Source organism: Pygocentrus nattereri, chromosome 3 (genome assembly GCF_015220715.1).
Source record: "Pygocentrus nattereri isolate fPygNat1 chromosome 3, fPygNat1.pri, whole genome shotgun sequence".
NCBI classification, from domain to species: Eukaryota; Metazoa; Chordata; class Actinopteri; order Characiformes; family Serrasalmidae; genus Pygocentrus; species Pygocentrus nattereri.
Genome location: NC_051213.1, coordinates 19,940,241 through 19,954,833, shown reverse-complemented (window position 1 = coordinate 19,954,833; position 14,593 = coordinate 19,940,241). Strand labels below are relative to the sequence as shown.

General features: G+C 38.8%; 1 protein-coding gene across 5 annotated transcripts in view; it reads right to left on the bottom strand.

The window, feature by feature from the left end:
- The window catches only part of plppr5b (phospholipid phosphatase related 5b), a 78,164-nt gene that overhangs the window by 2,474 nt on the left and 61,097 nt on the right, over nucleotides 1–14,593 (bottom strand). For 3 of the 5 annotated variants that reach the window (XM_037536748.1, XM_037536750.1, XM_037536751.1), the window contains 3 exons: nucleotides 13,224–13,400; nucleotides 2,817–2,951; nucleotides 379–2,639 (listed from right to left, as the gene is read on the bottom strand). In XM_037536748.1, the coding sequence (XP_037392645.1) occupies nucleotides 2,511–2,639; nucleotides 2,817–2,951; nucleotides 13,224–13,400 (441 nt within the window). In that variant the 3' untranslated portion in view covers nucleotides 379–2,510. The other 2 variants (XM_017700387.2, XM_017700388.2) reach the window with 2 other exon arrangements.

Here is a 14,593-nt window from a genome sequence, read left to right as displayed (position 1 = left end):
TGACCATGTTTACCCTTCATGCAGATACAGGCTACAACATGTCACTTTAGTAAAGTGTCAGGAAATGGTAATGCGTTAGGACAGAAACTCCTTACATTTCTTGTAGATCTTACATCTATACCAGCTAACTTCGGGCAGCTTTCTGGTGCCAGTTTGGTGAAAGGAAAGGGAGGGGAATTTGTTTTGGGCAGCCATTCTAGCTTTGTGCCTTCAAAGCAGCCAAACCCGCCACCCGAAGACTGATGCAGGTGTTGGGGAAGAGCACACTTTAAAGCGGGGGGATGCAACCATGCAGCGCAGCCGCTATCGGCTTTGTGCTACCTTAATAATCTTGTTCAACTGCCATATAACCCCTGTCTGCAGGCCAAATCTGAAAGCAAAGGAGTCCCCATCAGATGCAGTCAATTGTACACAGACATGAGAAAAAGAGGATTTGTTAGAAAAATGCTGTTGTTATTCCAGTACAACCTCCTGTGCTTCCAGCATTCCATTTTCAACACATAAGACTAAAGGTGTCAAAAGGGTTCTTTGGCATGATACCATGTAAGAACCACTTTTGGCTCCCTAAAGAACTTTCAATGGATGATTCGTCAAAGGAAATAATTTACTGTATGCTAGAGATCAGCAGATCAAGCCTTTAACAACAAATTCCCTTAAATGTAATTTAAAGTCTTTTTCAGCTGCTCCCCTAGTGGCCATTCTGACAGTTAGATGGACATTCATAAAATTATCCAAGTCAATCAAATAAAATATTTGTCCAGTTAACTCTGTTATGAGATTAATTAAGATACAAATGTAATCTAATCTGAAATGCTATGACTCTGTGTTGAGCTGCTAATAAGCAATGAGGGGTGAAAAGGGAGGAAGTGAGAACCCCCTGCTGAAAATAATTCACACCTCTCCACACAGACAATGAAAAAGTGTTAATAAAGCATCCAAAAGGTTCTTTATGCAACTAAGAAAGGCAGTTCTTCTATGGCATCGCCCCAAACCCTTCATTTTTAAAACTGTAGCCTTTTGCTTTGATTTCTGCACTTACATGTACAGGATTAAACAAAGATTCTACTACCAGGTAAACACCACCACATAAAGCTTTAGAATATAAACTGAGTGACTTTTATAGTTAATCATATCTGACACAGCAGGGCTCTGGAAGATGATGAGATTATCATCACAGGTCACTTCTACAGTCTGACCCCTAAACAACACAGTGGTACAGAGTCTCGCCCTTTGCCCTTGACCGGACAAATTAAGTTCTGTTGTCAGTGATATTTGCTCTGAGCCAAAACATTTCTGCGTCAAAAGGGAGGAAACGTCACTCTGTTTTTTAAACTCTTTTCCATGAGGAGTGCTTTCAAATGAATTATATGTTGTGACAGCAGCCTGATGTAGGGGACATTTCTGTAGGCAGCAGAGTGGAATACAGCATGTCACTGTCCTCCTCTCACATACGCTATTCATCTATGTGTGCTTTGTCACCAAAGACAAATATCACTGATAAAGATCTCCTGCTTCCTCAAATCAGCAGCCTTGGGAGGACAAAGAAATAGGCCATTAGCATTTTTATTGGTGGAAATATAACTCTCATCCTATACAGATCACCCCATGCATTTCAACAAAACCAGCTGCAGACCCAACACATTGCTGATCCCAGCTTGTTTTAGCCAAACAAGCAGACAAGTAAAGCATTTAATCTCACACAATAAACAAAACTAATGTCACAGCAATCAATGATTAAATTGCTAAACTGTTTGCTTGTGTGTTTGTTCACTTGGTAACTATTATAAATTACTTTTAAAGGCTTACTTATGGTGTAATTGCCCTCTAACTGGGAGCTCAATGGTAGGAGTGCAGCATGTGGCTTAATTAATACCTGAATGTTTGGTCATAACACTGCTCAGCTGTGGAGGACAGCTGTAACAGAGGAGCTAAATACAAAGTTGCCTAAGGAAGAAGAATATTTTGAAATGCATTTCATCAAGTTCTCCTTGGGCTTGCTGGGGTGAATCACAGGTTTGGTAGATCTCCATCAGATGTGCAGTAGAAGACAATATCTATTTTTAGACTTGCCTGTTCAGAGACACTAATACAAATGTTTAGCTGTTTAGAGACCTTCGGAGATTCAAGATTTTAAAAGCAGCATGTGGACAAATCAGCCCTCATTAGCTCACCAGACCTTTTGGCTTGCATGATTATTTCGAACAAATTAGGCCAATCAAACCTGGTCTGTAGCCCCACTAACATACAAGAATAACAATATAATGCAAGTTCAAGGCAATTAATGCCAGCCTGATTGCTTCAAATTAAGGGAGGACAGTAGAAAACAAGCTTCAAAGGACAGGAACACTCAGCTAGCAGAGCCAAACACTCTGGATACAGGCTGATTATGAACAGGTAATTGGTTTGTTCAGAGCAAATGAATGCGATTGGGTTTTAACAGGGATTTAATGGCATGGCTGTGTACTCCAGAGGCTTGGCAGGCACTGCTCTTCACACAGGTGTTCATACGTTTATTGCCTTGTGCTCTGCAGGTGGCGGAAGCGGCTGCTTTTGCCTGCAATCCAGTCAAAGAATCCCAGGAGGCGTGCTTTCAGAGAGCGGGGCGCCACGTTTTCCTCTTCCTCTCTCAGCTCGGCCATCTGAAGCACGGCCGTATATGCACATACATACACAGACAAGTCAAGCAAACATTGACTGAAACAGTTCTAACGTATCTTAACCCATTCATGTTTTGATGTTGCACCAATAATCATAGTGTCACATGCTAAACAGAGTATGACTGTGGGTAGAACTATATAAATCCAGCTATGCTCTACCTGAGATGCGATGTATTTCTCCAGGGGGCTTTCAACTCTAGGCATGCTCATCATAGGCGCACTGCTCATGCTTTCCTGCTGGGGGTCTTCACTCAACAGAAGCTTTCCTTTGAAGTTGTGGACCACGCACACAACCTGAAACACAGCAGAAAACAACGCTTATGTTATTTGTTTTGTGGCTAGGTTTCTTAAGTGTCTACACTAGGGAGGGAAATGACAGCAGGTAATGCATCATACACTCTTGAGCTGGTGGGGGACCATATACAGTGCCCTCCACAATTATTGGCACCCCTCGTTAAGATGTGTTCTTAGTTTTTTTTTTTTTAAATAATATAGGACAACAATGCAAAAAAAAAAAGAAAAATCCAACCTTTAATTCAAGTGCATTTATTCAGTGGAAAAAGAATCCCACATTAAGAAATAATTCTTTTACATATAATCATCTGTGCCATAATCATTGGCACCCCTGATGCTAACTACAACCCCTTTTTGCCAACAAGACAGCACTTAATCTTCTTCTATAACATTTCACAAGATGGGAGAATACAGAGATGGATCTTCGACCATATCTCTTTGCACAATCTCTCTAAATCATCCAGAGTCCTGGGCCCTCTCCTATGCTTCAGCTCACCCCACAGGTTTTCAACTGGGTTGAGGTCTGGGGACTGAGATGGCCATGGGAGTAGCTTGATTTTGTGTCTGGTGAACCATTTTTTTTTTTAGATTTGGCCACATGTTTGGGGTCATTATCTTGCTGAAAGACCCAGTGATAACCCATCTTCAGCTTTTGGACAGAGGCCACCAGAGTTTGATTAAAAATGTCCTGGTATTTCATGAGTTCATGATGCCATACACCCTAACAAGGTTCCCAGGGCCTTTGGAAGAGAAACAGGCCCACAGCATCACAGATCCTCCCCCATACTTCACAATGGGCAAGAGGTGCTTTTCCGCAATACTCATCTTTTGTGTTACGCCAGACCCACTTAGAGTGTTCATTGCCAAAAAGCTCTATCTTGGTCTCATCTGACCAAAGCACACAGTCCCAGTTGAAGTCCCAGTACCGCTTAGTGAACTCCAGACATTTACGTTTATGCCTGTAAGTGAAAAAAAGGCTTTTACTGTGCACGCCTCCCAAACAGCTTGTTGGCATGTAGATAGCACCTGATGGTTGTTATGGAGACTTTATGACCCCAAGATACTACTCTTTGATGCAATTCTTTAATAGTGAGTTTTGGAGAACTTTTTACTTCTCTTACCATCCTCCTCACTGTGCGTGGTGGCAAGATAAACTTGCGTCCTCGTCCAGGCTTGTTTGCCACTGTTACAGTTGTTTTAAACTTCTTGATTCCTCTGACTGTAGATATGGGCAGGTGTAGGCGAGTGGCTATTTTCTTGTAGCCTTTGCCTGACTTATGAAGTTCGACACACATCTGCCTTACTTGAGTGGTGTGTTCTCTTGTCTTTCCCATGTTGAAGAGTGGAAAAGAGAAATAGGCCTCTGTGTTACATCATATTTATACCCCAGGGAAACAGGACGTGATGAATTACTAATTAAAGGCTCCTAGATACTCTATCAACTTTATGAACTGCAGTAGAAATCACAGAAATGCTTCAATTACATTCATTTTCTAGGAATTGTTAGGGGTGCCAATAATTGTGGAACAGGTGATTTTATGAAAAATAATTTCTTACTCAGGAACTGTTTTTTTTATTCACTTGTGTTAAAGGTTACATTTTTCTAGAATGTTCAGTGTGAAATTATGCTTCTGAAATAAAAACTGAATTTATTTTAAGGCTTTTAACACATCTACCGAGGGGTGCCAATAACTGTGGAAGGTGCTGTATACACCTTTGAATACAGGACTGAGGGCTGAAATGAACATCATGGGAAACACTGCAAAAGTAAAGACTGCATGACTGATGTGCTTCAGACACTAGAATAGAGCAGATATAAAAAGAGGCTGATGCAATGTACTGTCTAACCTCATATACAGAGCAGGGGAAAGAAGATCTTAGGCTATATAACTCTAAAAATAAGACTGAAATGAGGGTCATTTTTCAAGCAGCCTTGTAAAATCCTCATTCCAGTGGTCTCATACAAACAGACGCCAAACTCACTGCATTCTGTCTCGCTGCACACAATGCTTTACATAAGCCTAACTTATCCATCCTGGCTTATCCAGCTTGCCAGCCCTGCCGCAAAACATTGCAGTGGAAATGTGTGGCATATTTTTTATCAATGTGTTTTTGTGTGTTTATCCCAATTTGGTTGTATTTATTTCATTGTATTCCCAGCGTTGAAGGTCAAAGCCCTTTCAAACAGCCACTCGGATGAAAATAAGGCCCGACACAACATCTCCTTGAGTTGTTCACTCTTTCTTGAAATGCGGCAAAAGAAACTTTTGCCTTTAAATCTGTGTTCTCTCTGACATCTGGACATGCACAGAGGTGGCAGACATTTGGGTATGTTTTACATAGTTGCAAATGGTACGTTATTTATTTTCTGTCTGTATGTAAAATTACAAATATCATGCAGAAGAAAACCTGACAAAAATTGTATTACCGTATATCATAGTATATTATTTAGCATTCAATCATTCAGCGCTGATTCCAAAAAACTATTAACTTTGAATATTATTGTCACATCATTAAATATTGTTATATCACTGAATGTCATCAAGTCGATTCTGACTCCTGGTGACTGTATGGGTAGGTACCCTGCCTTCTGTTTGTGTCTTCAGACTTCTTAATCGCCTCTGATTCCTATTGCTGTATCAAAATCTTTTACTTTTAAAGGATCAGAGCATAAGTGTTTTTTCAAATGAATTAGTTCTTGTCATAATATGTCCAAAATACGAGTTTAGTTATGTGGGCTTTGAGTGAGAAGTTTTTTTTTTAAGTCCGTGCCAAAGTTCAAGGCAATCAGCATTTTTCTGGACAGCTTTTTAAATGTTGAAATTTCACATTCATAACGAACCACAGAAATAAGACACATCATTACATTTGAAGATCTTTTTAAGCTCTTTCATCCTTCATTCTGTGTACCAGTTGAGTAAAAAAACATCCACCACTTCTACATTCATTCTTTATTTATTAGTGAAAGTTACTGTTTCTTGATGTTCTTATGTTCTTAATGTTTCTTCCATCAATCTTGAATCATCAATATTTTTCCTCGCTTCTCTTATTAAATGTTCATTGCATAGGATGAACATACAAGGTGATAGCATACAGCCTTGTCTAACTCCTTTGCCGAAGTTTGTCCATTTTCTGTCTGGACTGTGGCTTGTTGATCAGCTTGTTGATTAGAAGAGTGAATTGCTCTGAGATACTTACTATCCTGAGGACATTCCATAATTTATATGATCGACAGAGTTGAATGCTTTCCTGTACTCCATGAGCTAGTGTAAGGCAGAGCAGGGCACAGCATATTTGATGTTATATTAATGTTCGATATATACATTTAACCTACACATCTCTGCTAGAAATGAAAACAAAAACTTTATTTGCAGCACATTTATTAAAAATTCAGTCAAAAGTAGACTGAGTACCAACATTAGAACTAACCCTTGCATGGGATAAATTGTAACAAATGAAGGGGCTAGTGGTAACAATCACTAAATGTCATGCAAATTGATGCAAAACACAATGAATTCAATGCATTCTATGTTATTTGAACCAAATGAGCTTTCCAAACTGATTATAATATATAGAAATAATATAGGTGTGAATTCTGTAGCTTAAAAACACAACTTAGTAACCAAAAAAACAGACAAAAAACACTTTATATGAAAAAAGTATGTTTATGGTACAAAAACGTTTTTTCTCAACATGAATCATGCATAATATTTGTCAGATTGTGATCAAAATTCACAGATGACATTGCTATAATAATACAAGATCAAAACTACAAGCCTGTTCTGCTTGAACCTGATTAACTACTTAAATTATATCCATGTCACATTTTACCCTGCATTAGTCTGTGCCTTGCTTTCCCCTACATGCCATATGTAAACGTAAATTCAGAAATATTGATACAGTCACAACTGCACTGCCAAGAGTTCACTTATATATAATGATATTACCATATCAATATTTTGGTACAGTTTTAATGACAAATTTGAACCGCAACATCTCTACACTGCTCTGTTTTTAGTCAGATCATCCTTGAGGGAAAGTATGTCTATCTCAAAGAGGCATTAACACTTTAAACAAAGGGATCTCATCTATGCACTATATGAGGCAAAACTCTTGAGCATTTGGGCCTCGTACATGACATGTTTTAATATTCTACCATTTGTTAGCAAACAGAATGCTACCCTGCCGCATTAACTAGAATTCATGAATATCTCAGGCCCTAGCTCCTTTGCATTAGTTCACTGCAGCACCCTTCCATATCTCACTAAATACAACACTTCCCCTTCATCCAGTACACTCTGACCTACTAAAGATACGTAATGCCATGCTTATTGCAAGCAACACATTATCTGACTTGTGTGCACAAGCTGTTGATAATTAATGCCATGAAATGCATTCCTACTGGTGGAAAGTGGGTCACAGAATCTAATGGTTTGCTCATACATCATCCATGCAGCTCTCATATATAATAACAAAATATAACATGCATCACTGCACTAAAATAGTCCAATGATTACTGTAATAGCATCATTTGAAGATGAAAGCACAACTCTTCATACAGAAGAATGCTTAGTTGTAATGTGCCACACAAATCATAGCAACAGCAGGAGTAATTCATACTAGATAAAGGTGAAGGCAATACTCTGTAGTCGGAAAGGACAGTGGCAACCTAGTAAAACATAATGCAGTGTTGCCAGGATTTCGGATCATCAGAAAGCACTGCAGCTACATTACATATCGTCTTGTTTTTTTTGTTTTTTTTACAGCTATGACGAAGGTTTAATTAGATATTTATGCTTTTACTTCACATTCACTTAGACAGAGCAGAACGAAAGGCTCTGACACTCTCTGATCACTGCAGACACACTCTGGCCTCTGACAAATTAATTGCTGAAGTCAATCAAATATTAATTGAAGGCTTCTGTGCTTGGCAGGTCATTAAAACAGATATCAATGTCGTTCTTGGGCCGTTCAGTATTCTTTTTGCCCATGATGGGATGAGATGTATTCAGAGAGGAATTATGTAATTTCATATATTCCAATTCTTAATAACGTCATGAGAGCTAAAAAATCTTTTTGCAAGGAACAATGAAAAGGACATGAGAAAGATTTATGTAATCTACCATCCAAATGATACCAATTTGAAACTTCAGCTCCCTGAAGGCTGTGCAGTAAATTGATGGGTGCCAGGGTGACTAAGCAGCTCCTCCGTACCGTCACAGTGTATATCAGCCCTCTAGTTCTCTTGGCTCTCAGACTTCTTCACAGCCTGTTCTCTTCATCTTTGTATCTCGCTGGACTAAGTCTCTTTTATTCACCAACAGGCCTTATCGAGTGAAGTCACTCAAATGGAAATGCGCAGTGTGAACTTCAGTATCATACACACACACAATTCCTACAATATAAACACTTATTCACAGCTATGCAGCAATACACGACCTTATCACATTCCTTCACCTGGTCTGCATGAAATGCAAATTTCTAGGGAAAATATGGGCAATCATTTAGGCCTAATAACAGCTGTTCAATCTGAAATTGTAAAAAGGTGTTTTCACAAAGCATTTAAATGGCCTCAGAGCCAGCCCATTGTAGCCAACTGGCCAAATCAACAGCTAATGTAAACCCTCACATTCTCCTGCTGCTGCTGTCCTCTTCTGTCAACATGGCATATACAGCCTACAGCAACAGAACATACCAGACTTCTCTCTACTCCCTCAGTGTGAGACATCTCATGAATAGGGGTTATACATTTGTAAGGCTGTATATAGCCCATGCAAACATGAGTATTCTAGCCCTTCTTCTGTAGAGAGGGGGTAGGTTTGCATCAACTCTAAAGGCTTAATGCTCATGATTTGCCATTTTTGCCAGCAATAAAAAAAGGCATGGTGTAGTTTTATATTTCTCATTTGTGGCTCATTAAAACAAGCACAGAAATTTAACATAGAGGTTTTAAAATGGGGAAAATTCAAACTGACTTGGTTATTGGTGCCAGATGGGTGGTTTGAGTAGCTCTGTAACTACAATTTCCTGTGATTTTCATGCACAGCAGTTTCTAAAGTTTACACAAAATTGTGCAAATCAAAAAGGTAAGTGAGAAGCAAATGTGTGGGCTGTAATATCTTGTTAATAAAACATGTTTCGAGTTGACATTATCAACAGTGATGATCAGAAAAGCATCTCTGAATGCACAACATGTCAGACCTTGAGGTGGATGGGTTACAACAGCAGAAGACCACATCAGGTTCCACTCCTGTCACCCAAGATCAGTAATCTGAGGTTACAGTAAAAAAGATGCCACAATAGCCACAATTTGCTCATCTTCTAATGGCTACTTCCAGCATGATAATTCACCTTGTCAGATAGCACAAGTTATCTCAAACTAGTTCCATAAACATGACGATGAGTGCAGTATACTTCAACAGACTTTCCAGTCACCAGATCAGAATCCAATGTGGTAAACCAGGAGATTAGCAGCACAACCGCTGAGTGTATCATGATATCAATGTGATTAAAAGTTATTGTTGTTAGTTCTTGTCTAATTACATTTAAATAGTAAAGAAAAAGCCAATGATGACTCCCAAATTAAAAGGATTAACCCACTGTGGGCTACAGACTAAACCTTCCACAGACAAAACCCGGCTCTCTGCTTAGAGAATGCTTTGGTTCTTTTTTGCAATTCAGTTATAAAAGGTCATTAGAGGACACGATGCCCACAGCAAGTGTCACTGCGGTGCCCTCCTGCTCACAGGCTCCATACAAGGAATGAGACACAGGCAGGGAGAACGCTGTCATGGCTGCTACTGTATTTATCTCCTCTACCACAATGCCATTTGCAGTAAAGCTCCATGAGCTCTCGGAGAGCTTTTACTGGCTGGTTTCTGCACAATAACACATCTAGAGCTGGCTGCTGGAATAAGGAGGTAAATCCATCTCCCTGTGCATGCTAGCCCCAAACAGCACAAGCAGATTTAGGAGGGAGCTGGTATATTCGTGAGGAGAAGAAAGGACTCTTATTCACGGAAGGGGAGAGCTTGGCTACGTGAGCAGTGGGGCAGTGCCCCTCTGCCTCTGCATCACTGCCACACAGTAAAAGAAAAAAACAGTCTTGCAAAAATCAGAGTTACTCATATGATTGTAGTATCTATCTATCTATCTATCTATCTATCTATCTATCTATCTATCTATCTATCTATGTGATGTTAACCATTTACTCATTAACTGTTTACTGACAAATACATAAATGTTTGACCAATACATTCAGTTAAAATGTTGACTGAATTCCAATTAACAACAGACATTTGAATAGGTGGGTTTTTTATTCAAATTAAGGATTATTTTTAAATTGTACATTTGATGGCTGAAGAGTGCAACTTGTTCTTTTTTTTTGTTGTTTTCTGGAGTCTGCTGCTGGAGTGGATGGAGTTCACTCCTTGACTCTACTTAATTTTAACTGGTGGTACCAGAGCCATTGATACAGGGGTATAGCAGATATTAGGGTGCTTTCATGCCCACCTTGTTTGGTCTGGATATTTGCCATTTTCAGCAGGTGTGAAAAGTGACATAGTGGGTAACGCCGTTACCTCACAGCAAGAAGGGCCTGGGTTCGATTCCTGGCCGGGCGACCAGGGTCCTCTCTGTGAGGAGTTTGCATGTTCCCCCCATCTCTGTGCGAGTTTCCTCTGGGTGCTCTGGTTTCCTTCCACAGTCCAAAGACATGTGGTCAGGCCGACTGGACATGCTAAACTGCTTCTAAGTGTGTCAGTGTGTCTGACTTGTGATGGACTGTCCAGGGTGCATCCTGCCTTCTGCACAATGACTGCTGGGATAGGCTTCAGCTCACCCCTTGACCCAGAACGATAAGTGGCTTAGAAAGTATGTGTGGTCCAACAAAAAAATAAAAAAATGTATAAAATGCTGAAACATATGTAATTTTCTGAGAGGATGAGGACATTCAAGTTTTCTCGATTGAAACGGAGAAGCCACTTGTGGAACTGACAACACACTGATGTCAGACACATGCTCCTCTACAAACCAATCAATGTTATGTTGCCACTGTAGGTGACGACAGGACGTAGATATGTCTGCAAAAATTCTTTAGTGTGCTAGCTAAATCGAAATGTGAAACCAAATCTACTCAGATCAAATGTATACAATGTCACAAAAACATAAACCATGGTTCTTGGTCTGAACATTCAGGTGTGGAAACACGCAAAATCATCCTAAATGTACTTTACAGAACTATTGCAACTAAGCTATTTAGCCACATGATGCAGTGCTAAGATAGGCTACAACTGAATACTTTTAAACACCATGTTGTTTCTGTTATGTGTAGGTTATAACCTACAGATGTATTTGTTGACTAGACCCAATGACAAAAAACCTTAAATCCTGTGAACTACCAACTTTAAGTTGATTGTTGTTTAAACTATGCATATGAACTTGAAGCCAGCTTCCATACATGTTAGTGTTAACTTGGGCTAATAATATATAATAAATGTAAGTAAGTAGACAACATTATGCTTCTGTCATTTCTGTTACATTGGGCTGCATTTCTTTTTTCATTCAATAAAGATTAAAACTTTGCTCATATAAAATGCAGTGTGAATTTAGTCTGCCAGATTTTATGACTAGTAACAGGCGTATATGGGTCAAAAGAATTTGCATCTCTAACAGGACCTAAAATTTGTTAGGCTCTGTTCTTCTCTTTTTGAGGTCATTTTGGTATAAAGCGTCCAAAGGAAAAGCTGTGGGTGCTGTCACCAACAAAATAGAATAGAGAGTTTGATATATATATATATATATATATATATATATATATATATATATATATATATACACACCTTACATATTTTTAATTATGACTGTATAGAGATGGTACAAAAACACTTTTTCTTTTCTGATTCCAATTATGAAAACTTTAGGATCTGCTGATACCAATATCAGCACATATCTGATATTATTTCTTTCAAAAATAATAAACTTTAAAATAAACTATTTTTAACTCTAGCTTTTCACTTAAGACGATCATGCTCAAACTGCTCAAACATGCTACTACACCACAGGAATAAAAACACAGCAAACAACAACACAACACAGTGTGAGTGAGTGCTATTTAAGCTATTATATATAAGGTAAAAGCTATTTCAGATTTGTTACAGGGCTGGAGCAGATTCACCCCCCCAACACAATATCTGTTCCAACGTTTTCTGCTCATGCTGGCTCAATACAATACCACTGATAACGACATGCCATTTCTAATCAACACAGTTATGTAGTGTCAGTCTTACATGCAGATGAAAGTCTGAAATATAATGTACTGTGGAAAAGTTTGGAATCACTTTAAATAAGTCTGGAATCACAATAATTGTTATTCATATTTTTAATAATAACATCTACAGTGTAGACTAAAATATTATACATGAAACACCAAAATGTATTCAATATTAGTCAAAGTCATTCTCACTGTAACTTTGACTGTAACAAAAATCTCTTTTCAAGATCTCTACCTCAAAATTTCCTCATCCCTTTTCAAATACATTATTATATTTATCATACAGCATTCATGATGAATATTTTATTGTGCCATTTCTATACTTGTGTCATTTTGATGACCAACTGTTGCTAAGTAACAACAATGGTTTCATTACTCTCAGCTGCAGCAATCTCTATTTTGGTAGAAGAAGATGCTAAGATTAAAATGAAAATACTGTCCAGGGTTTCTTTACTTTTTCCTTTACTTTTCAAAACAGCAACACAGAAGCAATGCAACAGTCACGGTTATCAAGAATAAAGTCACAGATGTGATGTTATTGGTGATATCTCCTCTCATGTTCTATTGCCTAAAACATTAGCGACATCCAACACAGATTCCAACCTACAGGCTATAATCTCTAGTGCTTTCAGTAGAGACAAGTGGAAGAGTCAAGCAGAGCCATCCATCACTTACAATAAGCTCACTAGTATACATAAAAGACACAGGCAATATCACTTTCAGCAGTGCTTAATTATTGTTTAATTCTATGAGAAGAGTACACAGTATGTTTATTAGGCGTAAATGGGTGTAGAGTGCCAGGTCACAGCGCTGTGGCGTACCTGTTTTCTGCACTAGATGTGTAATTTCTCATCACTCCCTTCAGGCAGTTGTGTGATTGACGATTTCATAATGACTGTCAACTTGTGCTAGTCAACAGGCAATCACAGTGTCTAGCCCACTGGAACCGCCCATTACACAAAGAGCATGAAATGACCATAGCACAGATAAATGCTCCTTACCAGAAAGGTGGCTATGGCCACTCCAATGATAAAGCCGGCGATTACATCCGACCAGTGGTTGCGGTACTCTGCCACCCTGTTGATGCCTGTGAGGAAGGCCAGGCACATCAGACCGAGCGACATGACCGGCTTGGCCAGCCTGGTTCCTTTGGCTTTCACAGTGCACGTGATGTACATCTGAAATGAGAGGAAAAGAAAAGGAATCCATGTTCATGTCATCTCCATCAGATAAAAACATTCCACATCTCTTGCAGATAATCAATTACAGTGTAGAGTGTTAACCTGGATTACTGCAGCTTTAGTGCTCCTGAGGGAGGAACACTATGCCGTATCAGCGAGAGGGAGCAGAGCAACAAGACGGCCGTGAGCGAAGCTACAAGCGCACTGGGGCTGCTCATGCTTTGCTGTCACTACTGACAATATGCATTAGAAAAAGCTCTAATCAAGCTGGGCCTATAAATGCCACGCAGTATATGAGGAATCACATGAGGGTGTAGAGCAATATGCATGTCAAATAAAAGCAAGTCATGTGGGTGCTGGTTTTGTTTTTTTCAGAGCAATATGTTGACATGATTCAGATGTATTGAATGACTGCAAATGAATAAAATGTATTACATGAACACAATTTTGTTGATGTAACATTTCATTTGTGTGTAACATAACATATTTGAATCAAGAACAGTTTTTGTGTACTACGTCATCACCAAAAAATCATCTTAGCAAGGTAAGGGTCTTTTTACAAAAGCTACAGGGTTTATTATAGTTTTTTTTTTTTCCCAACGGGTCAAAATACACATGCAGTACTGTACAAATGTCACAGAATGCTGTCATGTGCCATTCGGGACAAGTTTTTCCAAGAAATATTTCTGCTGAGATTAGATGCAAGATAATTCACTTACATAAGAAAGGAAAAGGTAAGAAAAGGAACATAAGTGGGGAAAAAGTCTCCAAAACTGAAGTTCAATTCAATTGATTAAAAGATATAGAGGACATGGGACCCCTAACAACCATGCAAGACTCAGTAGACCGCTAAACTGTTTAAGAGAAATGACAAAATCAAGCTCCACACTTGCTTCAGATCTAAAAAAAAAAAAAAACAACAGATATTTCAGTCCATCCTTCCACTGTGAGAAGACAACTAAACACTATGAATCTAAATAATGTGCAGCTGTCAAGAAACTGTTATTGAGAAGGATAAGTCTAAATTTGTAATTGCAATTACTTGGATTGTGAGAACCAGAAAATGCAACTTATGAGACAAAACTGTGGAGGTCTGGAAAAATATCTCTGCAAATGTCCTTGAAAAACAAGATTCCCAAAAAGAATACAAGCTGTAATAAAGGCAAAGAAATGACACTAAAAGGGAAAAG